General features: G+C 46.8%; 2 protein-coding genes across 2 annotated transcripts in view; both read right to left on the bottom strand.

Annotated features, from left to right (window-relative positions):
* The window catches only part of TRIM33 (tripartite motif containing 33), a 38,508-nt gene extending 19,044 nt beyond the window's left edge, over window positions 1-19,464 (bottom strand). The window contains exons 1-5 of the mRNA XM_068995652.1: window positions 19,038-19,464; window positions 7,971-8,089; window positions 6,563-6,710; window positions 4,346-4,478; window positions 1,301-1,417 (exon numbers count right to left, since the gene is read on the bottom strand). Of these exons, the coding sequence (XP_068851753.1) occupies window positions 1,301-1,417; window positions 4,346-4,478; window positions 6,563-6,710; window positions 7,971-8,089; window positions 19,038-19,464 (944 nt within the window). The remainder of the gene's footprint in view (window positions 1-1,300; window positions 1,418-4,345; window positions 4,479-6,562; window positions 6,711-7,970; window positions 8,090-19,037) is intronic.
* A 1,802-nt stretch (window positions 19,465-21,266) lies between these two features.
* On the bottom strand, window positions 21,267-24,514 carry BCAS2 (BCAS2 pre-mRNA processing factor). Its single transcript, XM_068995670.1, has 7 exons — window positions 24,375-24,514; window positions 24,201-24,293; window positions 23,764-23,834; window positions 23,521-23,682; window positions 22,797-22,847; window positions 22,203-22,283; window positions 21,267-21,707 (listed from the first exon to the last, which is right to left on the bottom strand). The coding sequence occupies exons 1-7, from the start codon at window positions 24,465-24,467 to the stop codon at window positions 21,578-21,580; spliced, it is 681 nt and encodes a 226-aa protein (XP_068851771.1). The 5' UTR covers window positions 24,468-24,514; the 3' UTR covers window positions 21,267-21,577.
* Window positions 24,515-24,945: the final 431 nt, after the last annotated feature.

Genomic DNA, 24,945 nt, shown 5'->3' with positions numbered 1-24,945 from the left:
GTACCATCTGCCAACACTGACAACAAGATTGTAATACCTTTTTATTTTCTCCCCATTCCCTGAAGTTTTTAGGATGATGGATTCTGTGTCCTACAAGCCAACAAAGCAGTGGAATGAATTGTCTCACCTGCACCAGCCATTTGGCTCAGCACAAAGATCTTAACACATTCAATCCCATGCTGCAGAAATTCACTGAATTCACTGAAACCAGAAACTCTTGGGCAAAAACCCCCCACCACTACAATGTGTTATTCGTATCTGCATCACCCATTCCTGGCCTGGAATTCTTATCAGAGAATGTTCTGTGACATTCCTTGAGTTTTCAGTTTAATTATTTCCCATGTGCTGTGTTTCTGTCTCTTCAAGCGTGTAAAACTTCTATGCTTCACAATGGTGTTGTGTTTTGGGACCTTTCAAAGACTTCCATGGAAAAATCAGCACATAAAAATACCAATTTTCATTGCTTCCCTCTTCAAACATTTGCCTCTGCCATGCTGTACATTCTTCTTCCCTTACACTGCTTTTTTTTTTTTTTTTTTCAATGTAGATGGCACCACAAGGAGTTAAAAATTTGCATCAGAACTTCTCTTTCTATCTTTGGTGCACATCCTCCTGCCCTCGTACTTTCCACCCCCAGCTGATGTGTCATTTTGCAAATGACCTAAAAGCTGCAGGAGGCTCACAAAACCACCAAGAACCACGGTGGAATTCCCTGAGCTGCAGCACAACCACGTCACCCAAGTGGGTGAAAAGCCAGCAGGGACCACGTGCTCCCTCTGCCTCTATATTCAGTATTTAACGTGACGTTGAATTTCAGGTAAGCCTGGAAATCTTAAATGAGGCTACCGAAAAAAAAACCCAATCAAAACCCCACAACCAACCACAATTTCCTATTGAAATTCACACCAAGTTTTTGTCACACAGTTATCAGAGGCCTTCATAAGAAACATAAAAATACTTTAATATTTCAACGCTTCTGTCGCCTAGAGCTAACTTAGAAGAAACCATAGGATGGGTTTCCTTGCCTTTTGTATTCCTTTTTTTACTCCCCCATCCCCAAAGTGTAATAAATGTGCCACATCTTTGGTTCTATTCAAAGTTGCCACAAAAGATAACCTTTCATATTCGTTTCTTGTAACAACTTCCAAGAGATGCACAGTCTTGTAGGGGGGAAAAGAAACATTATGAAAAGTAATTAAGATATAGAATTAACTCCAATGTGTTATTCTGGTCCCATCATTCATCTTACTGTGATTCATTAAAAACACAGTGTAATAGCTGATCATTCTGGGGAACTCACCTATTTTGAACTTGGGCAGCTGCAAAATTTACATAATTCTTCTTCTCAAGAAGTTTGGCCAACAGGTTCTCAATTGCACCCTTCTGGTTCTGAAAAGCTTCTTCCAGGAACTGGTACCTTTTCAACATGCAAGAGAAGACATTGATTACCAGGGAGCAGTGGGCTGGAACTCAGGGCTCCCAGTTCAGGTGGAAAGCCATGAAATTTTGAAAAAATGTGACAAAACACTGAGAGAAAAACCAGACTCTGCATACTCTGACCAGTGTGCAAAATGTCTAAGTGCTGATAAAGTCCTTTGCTACTGTCCAGGAGACTGAACCTCTGTGGGAAATTATCAATTCCAACCAAGCAGGGATCCCAGGATACCAGGCTTTGGGACAGCTCAAGGAGAAACCAGGAACCTCAGTTTGATGAGGAAAATGCACCAAGAGCTTAAACACACCTTAAAAGGTACCAAAAACCAACCCCCTAAACTGTGCCAAATTCCCCAGTTTTCCAGCTGAGATTATGCTGCTCATATCTGACTGCATTAGTTTAATCTGAAGAAAATGTTCCTATTAAAAAACTTTGTGTTTTTTCCACCTCTGATACTTCCAAGTGAAGAACATTCCCTTCCAAGCTCTTCAACTAAACAGCTGCTACCAAAGGTACCTTCCCCCACTTCATCTGAAAAGAGGGTGAGCACCAACACTGAGGGAAAATAACAGGATTAGGTGCCTTTTCCTAATATATTGGAATTATCAGTGCAACAGAAGCAAAATGCCTCTCAATCAAGCACCTGCACAAGTTTCCATCTTTTCTGATCAACTGCTCAAAACCCAGGATTTCTAGCAGTCACTTGCTAAGTCCTGTCCTTGCAATAAATAAACTTCATGCTTCTGAAATATAATTTGTTAACAACAAGGAACACATAAGGTCCCAGAACATCTTGGCAATGTTTTCCCAATATTCAAACTGACAGAAAATTCCTACAATCAATGAAGCATCCTGTAAGCTGCACTAGAAGCAACTTACACCATCTCCCACAGAAAATGAAAAAGATAGTGTTGTCCTCTGTCAAAATCTAGAACAATCCAACAGGAAAAGACTGCCTGCATTGTCACCAAACTTACAGCAACACTGTTTTTTTAATTTAAATGACTCACAATCATGGTAACAGGGACTCAGACAAAGAACATCATTCACAACAAAACTCTGCTCCTGTTAATTCAGTTTGTACCAGCAACAGACAAATCTGAACCTCAAGAGTTCAGATTCTTCAAGTCTGAGTGTTGGAATTTTGCTTTTCCTAAAAACAGTCTAAAGTTCTTGCAGACAGACAGCAGCACAAGATTTTAGATACTATAATACAAAAAAAGTAGCATTCCTAAAGCCTAAAGACAGCAAAATGTGGAATGTTTGGGAGCTGCTGATTTTCTGAAATTATTTCCATTAAGTTCAAAATCATATTTGCACATGAAGGAGAAATGAAAAATCTACATTCAGCTTGTACTGCTAAAATTCTGCTGCAGCTCTTGCTACAGCCAAAATACTTTTCTTTTTTCCAATATTGTACTTCCAGCTTCCCAAGTGTGTGGACTGAAAAGTGCCCAAATTAGAGGAATCACACAGCATCAGGCTGCTAAAAGAATTGTCAGCTTTCTACAGAATCCCCAGCAATCTCTGCCCATGGCAAGGGGTAGAACTGGATATCTTTAAGGTCCCTTCCAACCCCAAACCATCCTGGAATTCTATGATTGAAACTATGAACACTGGACCACGGTGCTACTGAAATGGTCAATCGCCTTCCTTTGGTGTAAACTATCAAGATTTCAGGTAAGAAGAAAACAGGGGATTAAAATAAATTCTTTTTCCATTTGGCATGATTCTCCATAAAATCTCAGCTGTACTTCAGGCAGACAAAGCAGTGCCTTAATCACCTGTAATTCACACCTGCACATAGAACCATATGGAAAGAATATTCTGCAAAAAAAAAAGCAGTTAATAGCAAAGAATTCTCCTTCTGGAAGAGCACAGGTAAGTAGGACAAGATCCATGTTAATCCATTAGAAACATGCACAAAACAGATGCAAAGAAACCAACTAGAACAAGTTAGTGAATATATCCCAGGAGAGCAGCCTTTGTGACAAGGGAGTCATCCAGGATATTTATGACCAAGCCTATGAAAGAACAGAGCAGGAATATTTGAGGTTCTTAATATTTTAATAATACTAATTTCAAAAGTAAAAGTTCTCCATAGGCTGCTGTAGCAGTCTGAGAATAATCATTATTCTGAGAAAAACAGCACTAAATTCAATATTGCACCTTTACAGAGAAGAGTTACCTGCAGCCTGGCTAGGAAAAGCAGTGGTGCAGTGGTTGATAAATATGTATTATCCCCAGATTCTCCACTATAACACTGAAAAATATTTGTTCAGACATTCAACAACTACATGACAGAGCTGCTAAAGAGCAGGAGGTTGGAATGTGTCTTAAAGGAGTTCCAACTCTTTTTCTAGCAGAGACAAACCCAGCATTTCTTTTTACCTGGAATGAGGCAACTTTCAACCAACGACACCCAAACCACTTTTCCCCTCTGCACTAGAAGAATACATTAATACAAGAGGCAAAATTTAGACTTTCCTTTACAAAATTCCCCTAAAGACTGTTGCACAATCAAATATGCCCTTTCAGAAAATTACCTCACCCATGACTCACTCTATCACTTTTGCTTCTTTTACAGCACCAGGTGTTCAGGGCTGCAGGAATTTCCATTCAAGTCCTGAACGGAGTGACAGCACTGGGAACTGCCAGGCAAATTAACACCTGAATCCCACCAAACCTCCTCAGCCCGTGTTGGTTTGGATCTGATCTTAAGAGACTTGACAGAGCTCAACCAACTGATGAAGTTCCCATCACTCCACACAGGTTCTCCTTTGCAAGGGATGGTTTCAGTCCAACAAGGAGTGAATGCAGCAGAATTTCCAACACAACTGGTTCACATCAATGCCACTTCATGCTCTGAGACAGCACAGCACAGGAGTTAAGACATGGGAATATTTGTACCTGTGTTCTTTGTGTTCCAGTAACTGACAGTCTCTGCATGTCAGCCTGTCACAGGTTTCACAGAAAAGTTTTAACTGCTCTTGTTTGTGGACAGGGCAGAAAACAGGACGTTGACCAGATGCTCCCACGGCCTCTGTTTTTAAAAATAAACCATTTGTGCATTTTAAAATAAAATTTAGACAATCTGAAGAGCAAAACAACTAACTTCCAGTAACAACCAAGGACTTGCAAAGGCACCTCCAGATCTGTTCTCAAGCTAAAGTTACTGTGAATATGTCAGGTCAGGGGTTGGACTTGATGATCTCAGAGGTCTTTCCCAACCCTAATGATTCTGTGATTTACAGTGCCAGTGGTTCATAGCTGTTTTCCCTTCATTCATTCAAGGAGAAGGAGGAATTCCTCTTTTCTCACAAGCACCCAAAAGGCCCTGTAAGACTGCACACGAACACCAGCATGCTGTATTATGTGTTTATAAAGATTTAATTCCATACAATTTCACCTTGACACGCTGAAGGATGGGTCAAACCTTGCAAACCTTTTTACTTTTTACCCCATGGGTTTTCTTGGCTATCCCTCCAAACCCTTACACACCTCATTTAGTCAAACACAACTGAAGGGGGAACTGCAAAGCAAATGTTGCCTGTGTTAAGAGTTATTTAAACCCCTCCTGAACTGCTTAGATTTTCCACTGAAGCAAATAACAAATAATGTCAAAAACCAGTTCTGGGTTTGCTAAAAAAGTGCTGCACAGTGTTCTGAAGATATTTTGAGCTTAGCAAAGAGGAAAGCAGCCTTTGGAAGATACAGCAGGTAGGGTTTAAAACATGAACATTTTCCTCACTCTCCAATGTTTCTGAAGCCGGTTATATCATGCAAGTTATTGTAAAGAAGGAGCTGATGAACCTACAGCTGCCACTCCCTGAGAGAAATTTAAAGTCTCCAGGGCACATCTTTGAGTCTAAGAAGAAAAAAAGACAATGACCAGCCCTTCCCCAAAATCACAAGAAATAATATTTCTGATAGAAAGTTTATTTTGGTGGAACAGTCATTTTTCAGCCCCTTCCCAGCAGGTATCAAAGGGGAAGCTGAGCTGAAATATCACATTGAGAGTCACAATTTAGCATTCCTTGTAAACACATCAGTAATTCTTTCTTGGTCCCTATAATTTGATTCAACTTGAAGGTTTCTCATCTATGAGGCTTAATATGTTTAATCTTGAATGGGTAATATTTATTGAAAATACTCATTACGACATAAAGAGAAACCTTTGACAGAGCAAATGAAATAAGATCCTTGTCTAAAAGAACTAAGCTCAACAGCAAACTTTTAAGCCATTAAACTTTTTTCAGAAAGAAAAGTAGTGTTTGTTCCTTTGAAAGGATACAACAAAACAATTATGAAGGTCTTAATCCACTCTAAATGGAAAGAGAGAGCAAAGTGTTGAGATCTCTCTTCCTCAGAATGATCATTCTTCAGACACATCCAGACTGTGGAGAACCTACAGGTCTTTAAATTAGAACTTTTAACTCATTTACAAGTAAAATTTTCTAAGCTAAAATCCAGATACCCTGGACCTGTTCTGAGATGATTTTCCACATTACCTCAAAAGGCTACAAATGATATATGATCAAACAACAGTTTAAGAATTTACTTCTAATAAAGCTGCACATCTAAACAAACCCTACACACACTTCACATGTTTCAATTTTGCTCACTGAGAGATTAAACCTAAAATAGATTCAAATTCTACATTTACTCAGCAATATCAATACAAAGTAACATCATATATTTAAGGCAGCTATAAATTTATATATACATACTTTTCTACAGGGAGGACTATACTTGCTCCTCATAACAAAATACAGCAAAATGTGCAATTTAATTTCCTTGGACAATGGATAAGATTATCAATATGTCACTGCTCTCCAGATTCCATTTAGTTACTTGTTTTACTAAGTAGACTATTAAGAATGGATCTAAATCATTTCCAAAGGCACTGGACATCAAACTGCACAAAGCAGTATAAAATTTACTAAAATTTAGTTTTTCCATTTAGAGCTACTAATTTTGCTCTGGTAACATTTTACTGAACTTTTCCCAAATACTGGGGGGAGAAACACACAGCTGGTTGTTACCTCCATCATCCTCCCCCTCTCTTTTAACATAGGAAAAGGCTCTCAGAACAGGCAGGACAAAGTCACCTGACCCAACACTCACCTGATGACACATCCTCTTTTTTCCTGATCATGTGATCTTTAGTAAACTTTACTCGCTGGTGAGCTTCTATGCAGGTCTTACACAGCCACTCCCCACACTCCACACAGAAACCCACAGCACTGGCGTTGTCCTCGCAGCTGGTACACACCTGCAGGGGGAAAGCCACCAGAATCGTCCTGGGGAGCACTGACAGGGCCAGAAATCACAGGAGGGTTGGGGAAAAGACATCAGCATCATCCTGGGGAGCACTGACAGGGCCAGAGAGCAGAAACGAGTTGGGGAAAAGCCACCAGAATCACCCTGGGGAGCACTGACAGGGCCAGAAATCAGAGGAGGGTTGAGGAAAAGACATCAGCATCATCCTGGGGAGCACTGACAGGGCCAGAAATCACAGGAGGGTTGGGGAAAAGACATCAGCATCATCCTGGGGAGCACTGACAGGGCCAGAGAGCAGAAACGAGTTGGGGAAAAGCCACCAGAATCACCCTGGGGAGCACTGACAGGGCCAGAAATCAGAGGAGGGTTGAGGAAAAGACATCAGCATCATCCTGGGGAGCACTGACAGGGCCAGAAATCAGAGGAGGGTTGGGGAAAAGCCACCAGCATCATCCTGGGGAGCACTGACAGTGCCAGAGAGCAGAAAGGGTTGGGGAAAAGCCACCAGCATCATCCTGGGGAGCACTGACAGGGCCAGAAATCAGAGGAAGGTTGAGGAAAAGACATCAGCATCATCCTGGGGAGCACTGACAGGGCCAGAAATCAGAGGAAGGTTGAGGAAAAGACATCAGCATCATCCTGGGGAGCACTGACAGGGCCAGAAATCAGAGGAGGGTTGAGGAAAAGACATCAGCATCATCCTGGGGAGCACTGACAGGGCCAGAAATCAGAGGAGGGTTGGGGAAATGCTACCAGAATCATCCTGGGGAGCACTGACAGGGCCAGAAATCAGAGGAGGGTTGGGGAAAAGCCACCAGAATCATCCTGGGGAACACTGACAGGGCCAGAAATCAGAGGAGGGTTGAGGAAAAGACATCAGCATCATCCTGGGGAACACTGACAGGGCCAGAAATCAGAGGAGGGTTGAGGAAAAGACATCAGCATCATCCTGGGGATCAGTGACAGGGCCAGAGAGCAGAAATGAGTTGGGGAAAAGCCACCAGCATCATCCTGGGGAGCACTGACTGCCCCAGAGAGCAGAAAGGGTTAGGGAAAAGCTACCAGAATCATCCTGGGGAGCACTGACAGGGCCAGAGAGCAGAAAGGGTTGGGGAAAAGCCACCAGAATCATCCTGGGGAGCACTGACAGGGCCAGAAATCAGAGGAAGGTTGAGGAAAAGCCATCAGCATCATCCTGGGGAGCACTGACTGCCCCAGAGAGCAGAGGCTGGGGCAGGCAGGATGGTTCTACCTGTTCTGACTTCTCGTCCGAGCTGCTGGGTGTCTCTGAGGTGTCCTTCACAAAGTAGTTGTCCACCAGGTCGATCTGCCGGCACTCCTGGCGGCAGATCGGGCACCGGATCACCCCCACTGCAAAACACAACATTCCACAGGCTTTTAGGGCGACAAAACTCACAAATCAACGTGCCCAGAAGCACAAAACACACTCCTCATTTCACCTGGGTGAAGAATGCCACGGTTGACACTGTCATTAAAAACCAGCCATTATGGGTGCAGAACAGATTTCACCCCAAAATAACACTCCCTCAACTAAACCCAAAAAACCCCCGCAAGCCTCTACAGGAAAGGATCCCTCACCCAGTTGTGACAATTTCTACATCATACTCAGTTTTTCCTACTTATTTCTTCACCTAACAATATGTATTTTTAGCCAAGGCATTTGTTGCCCCTAAGCAAATATTTCATTTTTTGACCTGCTCATTTTAGATTACAAAAGTCAAGGCACTCGTTAATTATTTTTTAGAACAGCCTGTGGTCCAGCCTGTCTCAAGACAAGCATTAGGAGGGGTGTGCCCAGATAGCTGGGGTGACTTCCGAGATGTTCCTGAAAATGCCACGGCAGTAGCATGTCCCAGTGTTCTCCCAACTACAACACAGGAAAATTTCTAATATAAACTATTTCCATGAGGCCAGGGAGGCAGATGAAGCAATAAAATACCAGCATCCTGCTTTGTTATCCTTTGTAATCACTAAATTAGTTTTAAATCCTCAGCAGGGCTGCAAAGAAGCTACTACATGAACCAAACTGACATTTAAAGATGTCTATGAACAACCCCCATAAAGGTTTGAAAACCTATTTATAACTTAGGTAGTGGCTCACACTTCACAGAAGTGTCATTTGATCTTAAATCAAATTCCTATACAGTTTATTGAGAATATAATCTTCAAGAAGCTTTCCAAGCCATTGGGTATTTTTATACTCTGAAACAACTTTGAGAAGTGTAATTAAATGATGCTCAGCTCCTTTGTGGATATTCAATTAGGACAGTAGGACTTATTTCAGGAAGATTAATTACATTAGTAGTGGAGTAGCATTAATTTTTTCAAGTGCTAAAATTAACGATGGCTTCAGAACACAGGAGAGCAACACTGCAGAGCAACAATAATCCAACTAAGAACTCCCTGTCTCACCAAACCAAACACATCTCAAGAGCAGGATGTGAAAAATAACCAGTACTGCAGCAGCTACAGTACAAGAGCTTTCACACACACACACTGAAACCTTCCCCATATGCAGAACTTTGAGGTTTTCTTACAACTGACAGACAAAATTCTTTAGGGAATACCAGCTGATGTGTATATACTTACAGAAAAACATTTCAGGTATTTACCATTAAAACTACTCCATCCAAACCAAACCTAAACTCGAGTTTTAGTGGTCTTGGGTCAAACAAACAAAATATTCCAAGAAAACAACAAACCAGACGAAGCTCAAGATCTATAATCTCCAGACAACAGCAAGTCAAATTCTACAGATGCAAACCCCTTCCTCTAAGGCAACTGTTGGGTTGGTTTTAAAGTAGCCAAACCAATGAAAGCTTGAATAAAATCAAGCGTTTTGATCCAAGTGACAGCCCACAGGCTGGATTCTGTCCAGGGGTAATTCCACCTTGTCCACTTCCCCTGTCAGAGAGGACACAGGGAATGGGCAGCCTCTGGTGCTGCTCTCACAGTGCAACATCCAATTTTTGCACCTCCACATTCAAATAAAACTTGCACACAAAGTGCCCCCAGTGTTCTGCACACACCTCAAGAGACCACAACCCAAAGGTAAGGCCCTGCAATTCTTGTTTAGCACATTACACTCCTTTTTCACATCTCAACACCCTTTATTTCCAACAGTAGCTTTCCAGTAATATATGAGCCACTAAACATCTCATATCCTGGTCTTTTAATCTAATATAAAACAAATTACTGCAGCACCATTTGCACTAGAAACCAAATGTGCTGAAAAGATATAGATGCGGCTAATTTTATGAGGCAGGAGGGAAAAGTAGAGAAAATCACACTGAAACAGCATTTACATAGAAAAAAAGAAATCCTTACCTGTCAAAACTTGAGATAATTTGTAAGCTAACAAAGTTTATTGTAAAAATTTAGTGAGAATGTATTTTAGGACAAACTAAGGTTCAAATGTTTATATAACCTCTGAGAAAAACAATGTTTCACTGTCAGTTTCAATGCAAAAAAAAATCTTATATAAGAAAATAAAAGTAAATATAAAAGTATCATCCTATTTATACTCCAGCAGAAGTTATTACATTGTTTTTCTACACCAAACAAAGCAAACACATTATTCCTGGTACAAACATTCCCACTGTAGCTCTGCTTTCCAACAAGCATTAGCACACAGTAAAAACTATTGTTTAAAGATCAATCGCATTTTTTAAATCACAGCTGAATTAGAACAAGACATTCATACAAATTATGAAGGTCAGGCTGGTTTATGATCTCCCTCAATCCTAATTATTACCATCAAGATTTCCTATGTCCTCAGAGATAGCTTCATATTATTTTGCAGCCATAAATTGATGCTGCAGAGGTCAAGAGCAGCACTGAAGCAAAGAGCTGAGAAAGGGGAAGTTTCTTTCAGGAAGTTCTGACCACACCATGTGAAAGCCTGCACTGAGGGTCTGAAACACTTTGTGCAGCAGTTCCTTTCTGCCTTACAGACCAGTGCCACCAAAATCCTGCCCTCAGCATTAACTACAGGAACACAGCTATGCTCCAGGTCCTGAAAAAAGAACAGTTAAGCAACCTACGAACTTCACCAGCCACCCACAGATGCTCCTTTGGATATCAGTACTTCCATGAAGAAATCCAGGAAGAATCATCCTTTGGACCTCAAAGGCCACAGGAAATGATGAACTATTTTACAAGAGCTGCAGATAACAGGAGTGGGCTTTCAAGCTTCTTTTGTTGTACTTTAGAGGACCCACACTGCCCATTTTTCCAGCTGCTTCTATCACATACCTTAAGTGTGTAAGACCTGTAACAACCATGAGCACAAATATTCATTACCCCTCTTCCACAGCACTCCACAGACACAGCTCCATGCACCAAATTTTCCCTTCCCTTCCATCCTATTCCTAATTAATGATGCAGTTCAGATCAGGCTCTGCTTTTGGTCCCACACTTCTGCAGAACAGCAAAAATATTTTCAATCATACACATTTCCTGTCCCCATCTGCTGCTACACACAACACTCAGCCTAAATGGAGTTTTGTTTTTCCTTTCACACTACCTAAGGCTGACTGAAGGGAGAAGCAGGAATAGTTTCCTGCCTGGAAATTTGGACTGCAAGTCTCCAATCCAGCAGGTAGGAAAAGCCTGCCTGGCATTGCCAACCCTGCTCAAAGGGAGATGGGTTTCATCTCCTCACCTGAGCCATTCCTCCCTGCCAGTTTCCCAGCCTGTGATTCAGGGAGGAAGGAGATTCCCAGATTCCTTGTGACACACTCCCACGGAGTCTCCTGAGACAGGCAGAGCCGTTCAGGAGCTGAGGACCAACACAAAGAACTGACAGACACACAGGAATGTGGTCAGGGACGGATCCCTAGGAACCACAGGAACCTGCCCTGGGAGCAGCTCTCCCCAGCACACGGATGGGATGTGGGACAGAGCCCACACTGATGGAAATGGGAATGTTGGCCACATCCCAAGAATGATCCCTGTCCTGGCAAGGGCTGCTCCTGCCCCAGTGGGAACCCAGGTCACTGCAAGGCAGGACATGACGGTGAAACCAAGGACACAAAAAGAACCTTCCTGGAGGCTCCAGCTCTCCTGGCAGCCCCTGCCGAGGCCAGGACCTGCACCTCTCACCAAACCAGCCCAGAGAACATCCCAGGAGAAGGTCCTGAACGAGCAGGGAGATGCCAGCACACAGATTTACCACGCTTGTTGAACCATCAGTTCAACGCAGGCACATCTCCTTACATTGCACATTAGACCTTCTGATTTGTCAAAGACTTTAAGAACACCAATGAGAGCAGCATCTCTGTAATCCTTTTAACTGCTTATGGTGCAGATAAAGCACACTGAACTAGACCACAGATATCAAAGTATGTCAGAAAGCACAACGCTGAAGTAAACTGAGGAGGAAAGGTAATTTTGTTTCTGTAAAAACAGAAAGGCTGCTAAAAACCCAGCATCATAATCCTACAGCAAATCACTACGGAACACTGCAAAAACCTTCAGATTTCAAGTGGAAAATGCTTTTAATCTACCACTCCCAACTCACACCTAAAGCTGCAACACAAGTATTTTTCTTAATTTTAACTCAGAACTCTGTGAATACCTTTTACATATTTAAGTTTAAAATTTCCCAAGGGCAACTATGTTCCTCTGAATGCATCTCTAAACAGGTGATTTTTTCAACAGGTTTCATCTTGAACTAGTTTCAATAAGAGAAATATTAAAAACCTGCTCAGAATTGCATTCTCCAGGCTGATATATCAATTCTAACAATACTAAAATACTCCCAAATTTCAAGGATGCTTGAGAGCTACAGAGACGGAAGGGGAAAGGTTGATTCTCTGTATTTCCAGTCTTGTAGGATCAAAACAGAGACACTCTGCAGTGAAAGCTCATGTCAAGTCTTTGGCTACTGTCCCCACTCCAGCTTGATATTCAGGAATCTGTGTGTGTTCAACTCATACCCATTGCTTTTGCACAGGAAAAAACCTGGAATTTTCCGAATCCTCTTTGCTCCCTACCCACCCTTCTGGACATTTCCTTCTGGAATTCCCTCAGATGTTTCAGACAGCTCTAGAACAACAGGGCTCCTGGAGCCAGTAAGAATTAACCTGTTTCCCCACCAAACCCACCTACAACTATCCTCTGATCTGGTTTTTCAGTTTTTGTTTACAAACACTTACAGAAGCCTCCTGGGAGCCTCCAGCCCTGGGGTTAGAAAAGGGGGAGGTGGGTTGGAAGGAAAGGGGAACACATGGGGAACCGTGGAAACTCATCTACTGGCTAAAACCACCACAGGAGCTGAAGCAAAATAAGGAACTTTTGAAAGAAGCTCCACATTCAGTTGTTGGCTTCAAGTCCAAGCTGACTTCAGTCAACTTAAAATAAACACATCACAGCCCAACCCAACCCCACTGACACCTTACAGAGAACAAAAAGCAGCAATGGAATAATTAAGAGAGTTATTGATCTGAATGAGGATCACATGGATCTGATGAGATCATGGATGTGAACAAGGGAGGGCACAGCATGCACATGATGTACATAATCCAAAAATCACTCTGCACCTCGGTAGCACCCAATGGATCCTCTCCACCACTGGGACATTGTAGGGAGTCTTTCTAGCAGTTCATATTTATAAGTTCAAAGTTTATTCAAACATTGACCCCAAACACTTGTGTTCCTAAACATCTCTACCTGCATACTAAAATTCCTATTTTCGTAAGATCCAACTCCTTTAACATCAGCTCTGACATGTAGCACAAAAATCTTTAGCAGCTCTTTAGTTGCTTCATAACATTCAAGAGTACAGAAACTGTAAAAACACAAGGATAAAGAAGTAACTCTGACCTCACTTAATAACCTAAAATAAAATGTCTCAAGTGTGTTATGGACAACAAGTTGAACAGGAGTCAACAGCACATCCTTCACAAAAGAGAGCAATGCATCCCAGGCTGCACTAGCAGGACAAGGACAGCCATCCCTCCTCCTGCTCAGCACTCCAGCACACCACACTGGGCCACTACAGGGCTCCCCAGCATGGGACACACTCACAAACTGGGGCAAACCCAGCGGTGGTGACCAAAATGGTCAGGCCTGGAGCACACACGGTGTGAGGAGAGACCTCAGCACTGCCTGAGGGGCAGGAGGCAGAGCCAGGGGTGCACAGCAAAGGGGTGGGCAGTGCAAGCAGGAATAAAGGAGGTTTCTATTCCTGGTGGTCCAAGGAGGATGGTCCAACACTGCTCATCCAGGTACAGTCACCACACACCTGGACAAGGCTCTGAGGAACCTGCTCTCACCTCCTCTCACCAGACCGGCTCTGGGCGAGGGGTGGGGCCGGACACACCTGGCCCTGCCACCCCATGTGAGGCTCCACTCCAACCACATTTGTGTTGAAGAATGGCTTCAGATTCTGCTGATACATGTGAGACATCAATTAGAACAAGCCTAAAACTCTATCACATCATCCCCTGACAATCAGCCTCCCAAAACCCAACTTCTGTTGAGCAAGCAGCATCATTTGAGACATCTGGTTCCACACACAGGCTTGGGTTGGGTTGCAGTATCAGACGGATTCCCCCCACAAAAGTACTAAGTGACTGTAAGATAATTAAAGTCCTGTCAGATGTTTATATTGTTACAACGACAATGAAACTTCCCAGTTCAGGAAATATTTGCAAGCACTTGTGCAATCCAGTAACTCCAGCTTCCGTTCTGGGTTCAGACTTGGGAGGGAATCAGCCCTCTCAGGAATGAATCTCTGCCAGGTCCCATTTATTGGGTGAGAACATCAATAGTAGTTACTCCATGTGCATAATATTTACTTCTCTCAGTGCTGGAAGGGTCCAAGCATGTTTCTACACAGCCATACATCAAACTCCTGCTCTAATTTCAGTGATTAGACCTTGAAACAAACCCTCACAGGTCAAGGGAGCAACACAATCAGATTGAAATCTGTCAGAATAAAAATACATTTAAAAAATTAACTGCTTTCAAGGTCCACTCCTAACTCAGCTTTTTGTTTTTTGAACAATCCTTGATTATATGGCAATTATCACACACTGAACTGACAATACATTAGATTTAATAACAAACAAAAAAAAATTACAGCTGCCACAGATACTAATTCTTATAAAAATAACACATGCCTTAATATTCTCAGATGGAAATATTTTCCAATGCACTATTAATTTAGATTGAAATTTAAGTTTCACGGTAAGATTTTTAGTAAGTCCAGAATATGAACTGACCATTTTCCAGGACTCATGCTGGGCTCCAGCACATACTCATGAGCCTCACTTACTAACACAGGAGAAATGCAAAGAATCAAAAGAGTTCAGCTGATATCTACTCACATCCACAGAAACTTAAGATGCTGCATTTACACAGCTTAAACAGCCTTATTTGATGCAGGAAGTTTTATTCTTCTAGACTCAAAACACAGTAACTAGCACCAAACTCGGTGTTAGGGACATGTCACACTCTCATACACATCAGACCTTTTATATCCCCCTTTCACGGCAAATTAAAAAAACAAATTAAGAAACTTAAGGTGTGATTAATACAACACAGCAACACGGGGCATGGGAGCTGAGTTCACCATATCAAACCAGTGTATGGTACCAAGAATCATCACAGCTCTGGGTAGTAAATGTGCTGTTCCTCAGTTTACACACACAGGCAGCTGTGGAGATTTTTCAGCTCGTTTGCTTTTCTGGCCTAATCATAACTGTGACATTCCCAAGGAGCTGGGAGAGCCCCACAGTCTCTCTGCTGAGATAATCTTCTTAAGAGAGATTGTAAATATCTCATCCAGGCAGTGAAACCACAGAACGACCTCTCCTCCAGGAGCAGGAGCAGCAATGGGTGCAGGAAAAGTTGTTTTACAGTATCAGTTACAGTCTCAAATCTCTAACTTAGAAATAAGATTTTTTTTTTTTCAGAATACTGTGATACAAATACATACAGGCATTTTCTTGTAACCTATTCAACCTGAAAGGAGGAGTCCAGCTGGACAGCTGAAATACCACTAAGAAATCATCTATCCACCAAATAAAATGCACATTTCAATAACCAATTAAGACATTAAACTGAATATGGGATGCTACTTTTCATGTTAAACAAATGTATATGTTTTAAATACATAAAATAAGAATATTCTATTTTTTCCCTAGATAAATATAACCAACAGCAAAATAAACCTCTTTCACCAGCAAAACAGGTATGAACCCACCAAGTACTTGTTTCTAATACAGCAAACCACAACTTCAGATAATTCTTTTAAGCTTTAATCAGGGTTTCTCAAACTTTTAGGAACTGAGATGATTCTTCTGTCTTCTTTAGCAGTGGCTCTGAAGTGAGTGGAAGCCTGGTAGAAAGAGAGATGCTTATCCAGACCCAACACCACTGTCTCCAGCATCCTCACTGCTCTCTCCAGCAGGGCAGAGGGAGCTTCATTAAGAAAGGTGCTGTCACTCAGAGAACTGCTCTGTGGGCACCGACCTCACACTCAGTTCCCACAGTTTTTACCCAATAAATACACATATCTACTGTTTTAAGTCCTGACAACTCTCAAGGAGCAAACTCTGAAAATAATTAAGAAAGCAACCAGGAAAATATCACTTGTAATTGTCTTATCTATGTGAAGAGATGCTGAAAGATAGCAGGCACACGATCCAGCAGTGAGAGCCTGCAGCAAAGTGTAACCTGCCTCAGGTACAGCTACAGGTACCACTTCTCTTTAATTCTTCCTTCATGAAAAAGCACCTGCTCGTGCTGAAGGAGACTTGAGAAGCAGCAGAAGTGGAAGTAACACTTTGTGACTACCAAAACAGGGAAGGAACCTGCATGACTAAGCACTGCGGTGCTCCTCTGGAGGCTCAGAATGTCCATTTTCTATCTGATTTACTGGTTACCATCTCCTGTGCCACTCAACTGATTCTACTCCCAAGGTGCACAGACAGCTGCCCACAAAATGCATCTGCTGGTCCATGGCCCATCCTCAGCTGAGCTGCTGCCAGTTCCCATGTTCGTGCAGGCTGAGGTACCACCACAGCTGCATCACACAGCCCCTACCAGGACACTGCCACAGTCCCAGAACAGCTGGGCTTGGAAGGGACCTCTGCAGATCACCCAGTCCAACCCCCTGCCAAGGCAAGATCACCAGGAGCAGGAGACACAGGAATGTGTCCAGGTGGGTTTGGGATGTGTCCAGAGAGGGAGATTCCACAACTCCCTGGGCAGCTGTTCCAGTGCTCTGCCACCCTCCGTGGAATGAATTTCTTCCTCACTGGGGTGGAACTTCTGGTGTTATAATTTACGGCCATTGCTCCTTGTCCTGTCCCTGGGCACCACTGAAAAGAGTCTGACACCACCCTGGAAATATCCATACAGATTGATGGGATCCCCTCTCAGCCTTTCCTTCTCCAGACTAACCAGCCCCAGCCCCGCAGTTTCTCCTCACAAGAAAGATGCTGCAGTCCCCTGCACCTTTCTCACATCATCTAAAACTTTTTACTGCAACAATCCAAAGATGAACTCTTTCTACACCAAAGCACACCAACAAGCATCCTTAAAATGTGTATAACAAGAAGTCATATTCCAGTTTACACACAGTGGTTCCCACACCTGTATCCTACAGACACAGCAGGACTCGGATAATACTGCTAATTGCTAATAAAATAAACCCTGCTTCCCAAATTCTGTCTATTTCACTGGCATATCACTGCCCTGTGAGGGTGGGGAGGCCCTGGCACAGGGTGCCCAGAGAAGTTGTAGCTGCCCCCAGATCCCTGGAAGTGTCCCAGGCCAGGTTGGACGGGGCTTGGAGCACCCTGGGATAGTGGAAGGTGTCCCTGCCCGTGGCAAGGGGTGGGATTGGATGAGCTTTAAAGTCCCCTCCAAAACAAATCACTCTGTCACTCTATGATATAACACAAAATGTAGAATCTGGAATTTAAAAACATGGATCACAAGGCCATCTGAGTGCTCCACTGAGTGCATTGTCAAACTATATTTAATACATCATCTTTTAAAAACCAATAAACTTGCTAAGAGCACATCCTAGATCAACTCCTGAACAGTCTGGATGAAAAAATCTCTACCAAGCCAGGTTAATTCCTTCACTGGGGAACACAGGAAAGGCTTGAGTGCAAAGATGTCACCAAACAAGGTCTCCCTGACCATAGAGCCCATTTAGGACCTGCAAAACCACTTACCAGGGCCCTACTTTGGTCTGTACACCACAGCACATGAGTCACTCCCCTAAAGCTCCAGAAGCTTTTCAACTCCATCCCTGAACATGTATTATAAAAGGAAAATAAACCCCAAGCTGTGATTCTCCTAAGAACACGTGGAAGGAGCAGTGTACTCCTGTTCCCTGGCACAAGTTATGTACAGGCAGAGCCCCCGGGCACAGCTGACAAACAGCACTGCAAGGTTTTATCTCAGTGCACAGGAAAGCAGGTGCAGTGCACACAGCGTTCCCACTTGGGCAGGTAATACTGCAACAACAGTGAATTTGAATTTAATTAGACGCGTTTTACCCCAGTGCTGCAAAACCGAGAAGCCGCCCACCCCCTTCCTCACTCGCCTCTGCTGTGTCGCCCCTGAGAGCCAAAACAAAACAGAGCGGAGAGAATGACAGAATATTTGGGGTTGGAAAGGGCCTTTAAAAGTCATTAGTCCAACTCCCCTGTCACGAGCAGGGACATCTTTGACGAGACCAGGTTGCTCAGAGCCTCATCCAGTCTGACGCTGAATATTTCCACCACCACCCTGAGCAACTTGTTCCAGTGTTTTAACACTCTCACGGTAAAACACTTCTTTCTTACACTTAATCTAAACAGATCCTCCTCCAGTTTAAAACCATTATCCCCTGTCCTACCGCAACAGGTGCTGCGAAGAACTCTGTCCCCACTTATATTATAGACCCCGTTCAGGCACTGGAAGAGGCTTTAGGGTCTCCCCGGAGCCTTCTCTTCTCCAGGCCGAACAACCCCAATCCCCTCCGCCTTCCCTCACAGCGGAGCTGCTCCATCCCTCTGATCAACTCGGTGCCCGCTCCAACAAGTCCCTGTCCTTCCTTCCTGCGATGGAAACCCGCAGGACGCGACCCACACTCCTAATCCCAGCAACTCCCCGCGCTCCAGCCGCCCCTGCCCTCCCGCAGCACCGGGCGGGCGGGACCCGCGGGATCGGTGTCTCAGCAGCCCCGCGCTCCCGGACGGGCCCGAGCGAGGCGGGGAAAGCCCCGCGCTCCGGGGCGGGGGAGGCGATCCCGGCGGGATGTCCCGGGAGGAGCCGCCAGCCCCGCGCTCACCTTGCTGCACGTCGCCGTTGGCGCCGCCGGGCACGGGCACGCTGAGCTGGCGCTCGGGCTCGGGCAGGCAGCGGCGGCAGAAGGAGTGCAGGCAGGGCAGCAGCTTGGGCTCGGCCTCCCGCCGGCTCTGCAGGCTCTGCGCGCACACCGCGCACGTGTCCAGCAGCGAGAACGGCCCCGGCGCCGCGGACGTCAGCGGCGGCACCGGGCTGGGGCCGGGCCCCGCCGCCGCACCGGGCCCCGCCGCCGCCTCGGCCTCGGCCTCGCCGCCGCCGCGCTCCGCCGCCGCCGCCCCGGGGCTCTCGCGCTCTTCGGGCGGCGCGGCGGCGGACGGCGAGCCGGCGGGAAGCTCTAGGCCGCCGCCGCCGCCCGGCGCGGCCTCGGCGGCCGCGTCCCCGCCGCCGCCGCCTCCTTTGTTTTCCGCCATGTTTCCTCCTTTGAACCCGACCCCGCTCCGCGCACGCTCCGCGTCACCGCGTCACCGGGCGGGACCGGGCGGGACCGGCGCCGCGCACGCGCGCGCGCTCCCGCGGCAACGGGGCGGCCGGGAGGGCGGGCCGTGACGTCACGAGGCCGGGGCTCTGGGCGGTCACTGCGCCCAGGGGTGAGATTCTATTGGGCGGCGGCGGCGGCCTCCCAGCCAATGGGCGGTGGCGGCAGGGCTGGCCACGCCCCCCGGGAACGCGCGCCGGGAGCGGGGAACGGGAGCGGGGAGTAACGCACCGGGAATAGGGAACAGAGCAGCGGGAATAGGGAACAGAGCAGTGGGAATACGGAACAGAACACCGGGAATAGGGAACAGAGCATCGGGAATAGGGAACAGAGCAGCGGGAATAGGGAACAGAGCATCGGGCTGGGGAATAACGCACCGGGAATAGGGAACAGAGCAGCGGGAATAGGGAACAGAGCAGTGGGAATACGGAACAGAACACCGGGAATAGGGAACAGAGCATCGGGCTGGGGAATAACGCACCGGGAATAGGGAACAGAGCAGCGGGAATAGGGAACAGAGCAGCGGGCTGGGGAATAACGCACCGGGAATAGGGAACAGAGCATCGGGAATAGGGAACAGAACACCGGGAATAGGGAACAGAGCATCGGGCTGGGGAATAACGCACCGGGAATAGGGAACAGAACACCGGGAATAGGGAACAGAGCAGCGGGAATACGGAACAGAACACCGGGCTGGGGAATAACGCACCGGGACGGGGAATACCGCACCGGGCTGGGGAATACCGCACCGGGACGGGAAATACCCCAGCGGGACGGGAAATAACGCACCGGGACGGGAGATACCCCAGCGGGACAGGGAATACCCCATCAGTACGGGGAATAACGCACCAGGCTGGGAAATAACGCACCGAGAAGGGGAATAACCCATCGAGATAGGGAATAACGCAGCGGCCTGGGGAATTCCCCAGTCGGGACTGGGACTAACTCACTGGGAAGGGGAATAGCCCTTCCAGACGGGAAATAACGCACAGGGGCTGGAATAACCCATGGGGAAGGGAAAGAACGCATCGGGAAGGGGAATAACGCACCGGGGCTGGGGAATAACCCTTCCAGACGGGAAATGACACACACGGGCTGGGAATAACCCATGGGGGCGGCGAATAACGCAGCAGGAAGGGGAATAACGCACCCGGAAGGGGAATAATGCACCGGGAGGGGGAATAACCCATTGGGATAGGGAACAGAGCAGCAGCATGGGGAATAACCGAGCAGGAAGGGGGAAAATTCATCAGGATAGGGAATGACACACCAAGATGGGGAACGGGGCATCGGGATGGGGAGTAACGGACCAGGATGGAGAACAGGGCACCAGGACAAGGAACAGCAGACCTGGATTGGGAATAACACACTGGGATGGTGAACAGAGCAGCGAGATGGGAAAAAGCAAGCAGCAGGATGGGGAATGCCACAGGGGGATAGGGAAAAGGGCACCGGGACACGGAGCAGTACAGCTGGGTGGGAGTCAGTGCATGGGGACAGGGAACAGGGCAGTGGGAGGAGGAAGATCGGGAATAATGCGCTGGGCTGAGGAACAGCGCAGCGGGCAGCACCAGAGCCCTCGCTGTGGGCACTGCACGGCCCCACTGCTGTGGACAGACTTCCCCACCCCACATACCAATTTCCCCCCACTGCCCCCACAGGGGATTCAGGGGGTCCACCTGGCACAGGCACCTCCACAGCTCCTGGGCTTTGCACGTGAAGCAGAGACCAGACAAATAGCAAACCAAGATTTATTAAAGGTGTGGGGGAAAACACAACAACGTGAAACTTTTTTAAGAGCTCCTACTTTAGGTATATAAAAAGTGAAACAATTCACAGTACATCCCATGGCGCCTATAATACATTTAAATAGGATGTTTTGAGTCCAGCACACGTCCTCCTAGAATTTAAAACATGGAAAAAACCAATGGAAATACCCTTTTACCACCTCACACAACTATAACTAGAGGTGTCTACAGACACAGCATCTCCAAAGTCTCTGGTTTGTAGTTTTTAACACATGCTGCACTAAGACAGTCAGGATTAAGTCACTGGAAGTCTTGCTGGATATTCTCCTTGTTTGCTTCCCCATGCTGCTGCTTGATTTGTGAAATTTCATTTTCCAGCTGCACAATAGTTCGTTCAATCTCATAATTTTTACTGACAAGAGAGACCCACCTGTAAGAGAAAAGAAATAAAAAGAGCCTTTAAGTGTTATGTAAGAGTCCTCTCATTTAAAATCAAAGACAACCCTTGCTCCAAAGAAAGCAGAGACACCACATAAAGCAGTATTTTTCTTAATACACAATAATCCTCAGCTGACATTTGAACACCAAAGTGACAAGGAGCAATTTTTAACCCTGTTAAACCTGAAAATACAAAAAATTTAATGTACTAGATTCATCCACTTACTGCCAATATTGAGATGAATTAGAGTTTAAGACAATTTAGGCAATTTGAAGCAGCTAATAAATACACCCTGTTCCCATCTGTTGATTCACTCAACCTCGGTAAATATAACATGGAACCCAACTACAAATACTTTAAAACACTTTGTGCAAAGCAACAGCAGCCAAGTGGATCACTGAATTTTGAGAGGAAGAAGAATTTCAAGGAAGTTTCAAGCAAAGGATAAACCTGTGGAAGGATTAACAGAGAAATGCCAATACTCACGTGGATTCCATCTCTCGCAGCTTAGCCCCAGCTGTGAGCTGCATGTTCTTCCGCTGCCAGTTCAGGTCTTGAATGTTTTTCCTGGGGAGAAAAAGATGTTTTGGGTTTTTTTTCCTCATTTCTTTAATACCTGCAGTACACTCAATCCCTAGGAATACTGCCAGAAAACATTTGTGTAGTCAGGACTGTAATGACAACATCCCGATGGACAAATCCCAGCACAGGGCTCAGAGAGAACCCTGAAATAAAGAAAAGTAAAAGGCCAAATCCAGTATCAGGGAAGATGTCTTTGCAGAGACAACTGCACATGAGATTATCAGTAGTGAAAAGAAAGCAGTACTACATTTCAGAGAGGACTGCACAAATCCAGAGCAGAGGTTCAAACAAACCAAACACAGAATTTTGAGTAGAACAGACATGATGAATGTAACTGATTGGGGAGGGCAGGGTCACATTTCTTAATCATTGTTATTACTGGGTCTTTTCCCTGTGACCATGGCAGCAGCCAGCATATACATCTTCCTTTGTATAGCCTGAGGAAGAGAAAGGCTCACTTCCAATTTCAGTACAGAAACATAAATAAGAATGACCCACCTCAATTTCTGAAGCTCTTTCTGGGCTTGTTCTATCATATGAACCAGGTGTCTGAAGACAGAATGCAAGCAAAGCATTAAAAACACACAACTGCTAAATCAGCCCCACTTCACCTGACATTTAACTTCTCAGAGTTAAGGATTCAGCAAAGCCCCTGCAACCCACACTGTCCCAGCCAGCAAATCCTTTACCTGCTTCCCTTCTCCTGAGCTCAGGAACCCTCTGCCTTCTCTCTAAGTTTTGCATTCCTCTGGCCTACTCTTTTATCTAAGGCTCAGCCAACCTTTCTCAAAAGTGGACATTAACATTCTCTGTCTGAAATATCCCCAGTGCTTCCTGCAGCCCTACTCTACAACCTTTTCTTGGCTTTTGCAGCAGTTTTATTAAACTTTACTATGGCTCCAGGCTAAGCCTAGGGTCTGTAGTAAGTCAACTTCATTTCCACTACTGAGTTATTCTTTCACAGGCTGTCACTAGCCTTAATTAACACCCACTATAATCAGCAATGACCCACAAAATTCAAGACTGGGATGTATTAAACCACGTGCTGTTTCTTGGCCACAGAGACAGCTTTGAGATCAGCCTCCTCTTTCACTCACAGCTCTCTCACAGGCGTTCATCTATTCCAGGCTATGTTCTAAAGATCTCCACCAGACTTAAACACAAGAAATACATAGAAATTCAGCACAGAACTTTGTGTTCAGCAGAGCAGCTGAGGCCTTACTCGTTGTACACCTTCCAGGCGTTGCAGCCGTGCTGGGACATGAGCTCCAGGTTCTCGATGCGCACGGCCTGGTGCTCCAGCTGTGCCATGGAATTGTTCACACACTCCTGCCACGCCGTGATGTCGTTCTTCTGCCCGGAGGATGGAGCGGGCAGCTCGTACCTGCAACGGGCACGGCTCACCTGGGGCACCGGGCACCGCGCACCTGGGGCACCGGGCACCGGCCGGGCCGGCCCCACTCACCTCTTCATGCTGAGCAGCTCCAGGGGCTGCCGGGCCGCCAGGCGCTCGAACTCGTTCCGCATGATCTCGGTCTGCGGGGAAAGCAGCGCTGAGGGACAGGCGGGGAACGGGGGGCGACACAAGCGGGGCATGGTGGGGAGGACGGGGACAGGCAGAGTACGGGGGAGGACACAAGCGGGTAACGGGGGAGACGGAGCCGGAGCATGGGCGGAGAGACACAAGAGGGGTGCGGGGTGGGGAGGAGTACAGTGGTGGACACACGAGAGGGGTACGCGGGGAAGGACGGGGACAGGCAGGGTCTGCCACAGCCAGGTTAGGGAGCACGGGGGCCGGGTATGGGGGCGTGGGAGCCCGGTCGGGGTACGGGGAGCCACCGGGCCGGGGTACAAGTTGGGGCTGGGCTGAGGTGTGGGAGCGGCCAGGCCCCCTCAGCTCACCTCGAAGGCGCTGTAGTCGTGTGCGGGCAGGTAGCTGAGGTAGTTCTTGGTCGGCCGGTACCGCCGCGTCTCCTCCTCCACCAGCGCCGCGGCCTAACGCACACGGGGCGTCAGGCGGGCAGCCCGCCCGCCGCCCCGGCCCCACACCCGGCACCTCCCCGGCCCCGCACGCACCGCCTCCCGCACGCCCGGCGCCTCGTAGCCTTGGTCGAAGTAGGGCAGCGCATCCACCACCACGTCCCCGGCCACCAGCCCCGGGCCCGACATCTTGGCCGCGGCCGCGCGCACTGCGCGTGCGGAATCACGTCACACCCGGCGGGACCGCGCACGGCTCCGCCGCAAACCCCGCCCCTCCCGGCGCACCCCCCGCCCCCCATGGCACAAACCCCGCCCCTCATGGCACAAACCCCGCCCCTCCCGGCGCAACCCCCGCCCCTCATGGCACAAACCCCGCCCCTCATGGCAAAGACCCCGCCCCTCATGGCACAACCCCCGCCCCTCATGGCACAGACCCCGCCCCTCATGGCACAGACCCCGCCCCATGGCACAGACCCCGCCCCTCATGGCACAGACCCCGCCCCTCATGGCACAAACCCCGCCGCTCATGACACAGACCCCGCCCCTCATGGCACAGACCCCGCCCCTCATGGCACAAACCCCGCCCCTCATGGCACAGACCCCGCCCCTCATGGCACAAACCCCGCCCCTCATGGCACAGACCCCGCCCCTCATGGCACAGACCCCG

Source organism: Aphelocoma coerulescens, chromosome 26, assembly GCF_041296385.1.
Source record: "Aphelocoma coerulescens isolate FSJ_1873_10779 chromosome 26, UR_Acoe_1.0, whole genome shotgun sequence".
Taxonomy (NCBI): Eukaryota; Metazoa; Chordata; class Aves; order Passeriformes; family Corvidae; genus Aphelocoma; species Aphelocoma coerulescens.
Note: the sequence above shows the minus strand (reverse complement) of the source record. Positions and strands in the feature narration are given on the sequence as shown.

What these genes read in the sequence shown, in the direction of transcription:
- BCAS2 (XM_068995670.1), bottom strand. Translation starts at nt 24,467, where the DNA reads ATGTCGGGCCCGGGGCTGGTGGCCGGGGACGTGGTGGTGGATGCGCTG. An exon ending in GCCTGGAAGGTGTACAACGA is followed by an intron (nt 22,848 to 23,520) that starts GTAAGGCCTCAG and finishes TTCTGTCTTCAG; the next exon opens with ACACCTGGTTCATATGATAG. An exon ending in AAAGAGCTTCAGAAATTGAG is followed by an intron (nt 22,284 to 22,796) that starts GTGGGTCATTCT and finishes TTTTCTCCCCAG; the next exon opens with GAAAAACATTCAAGACCTGA.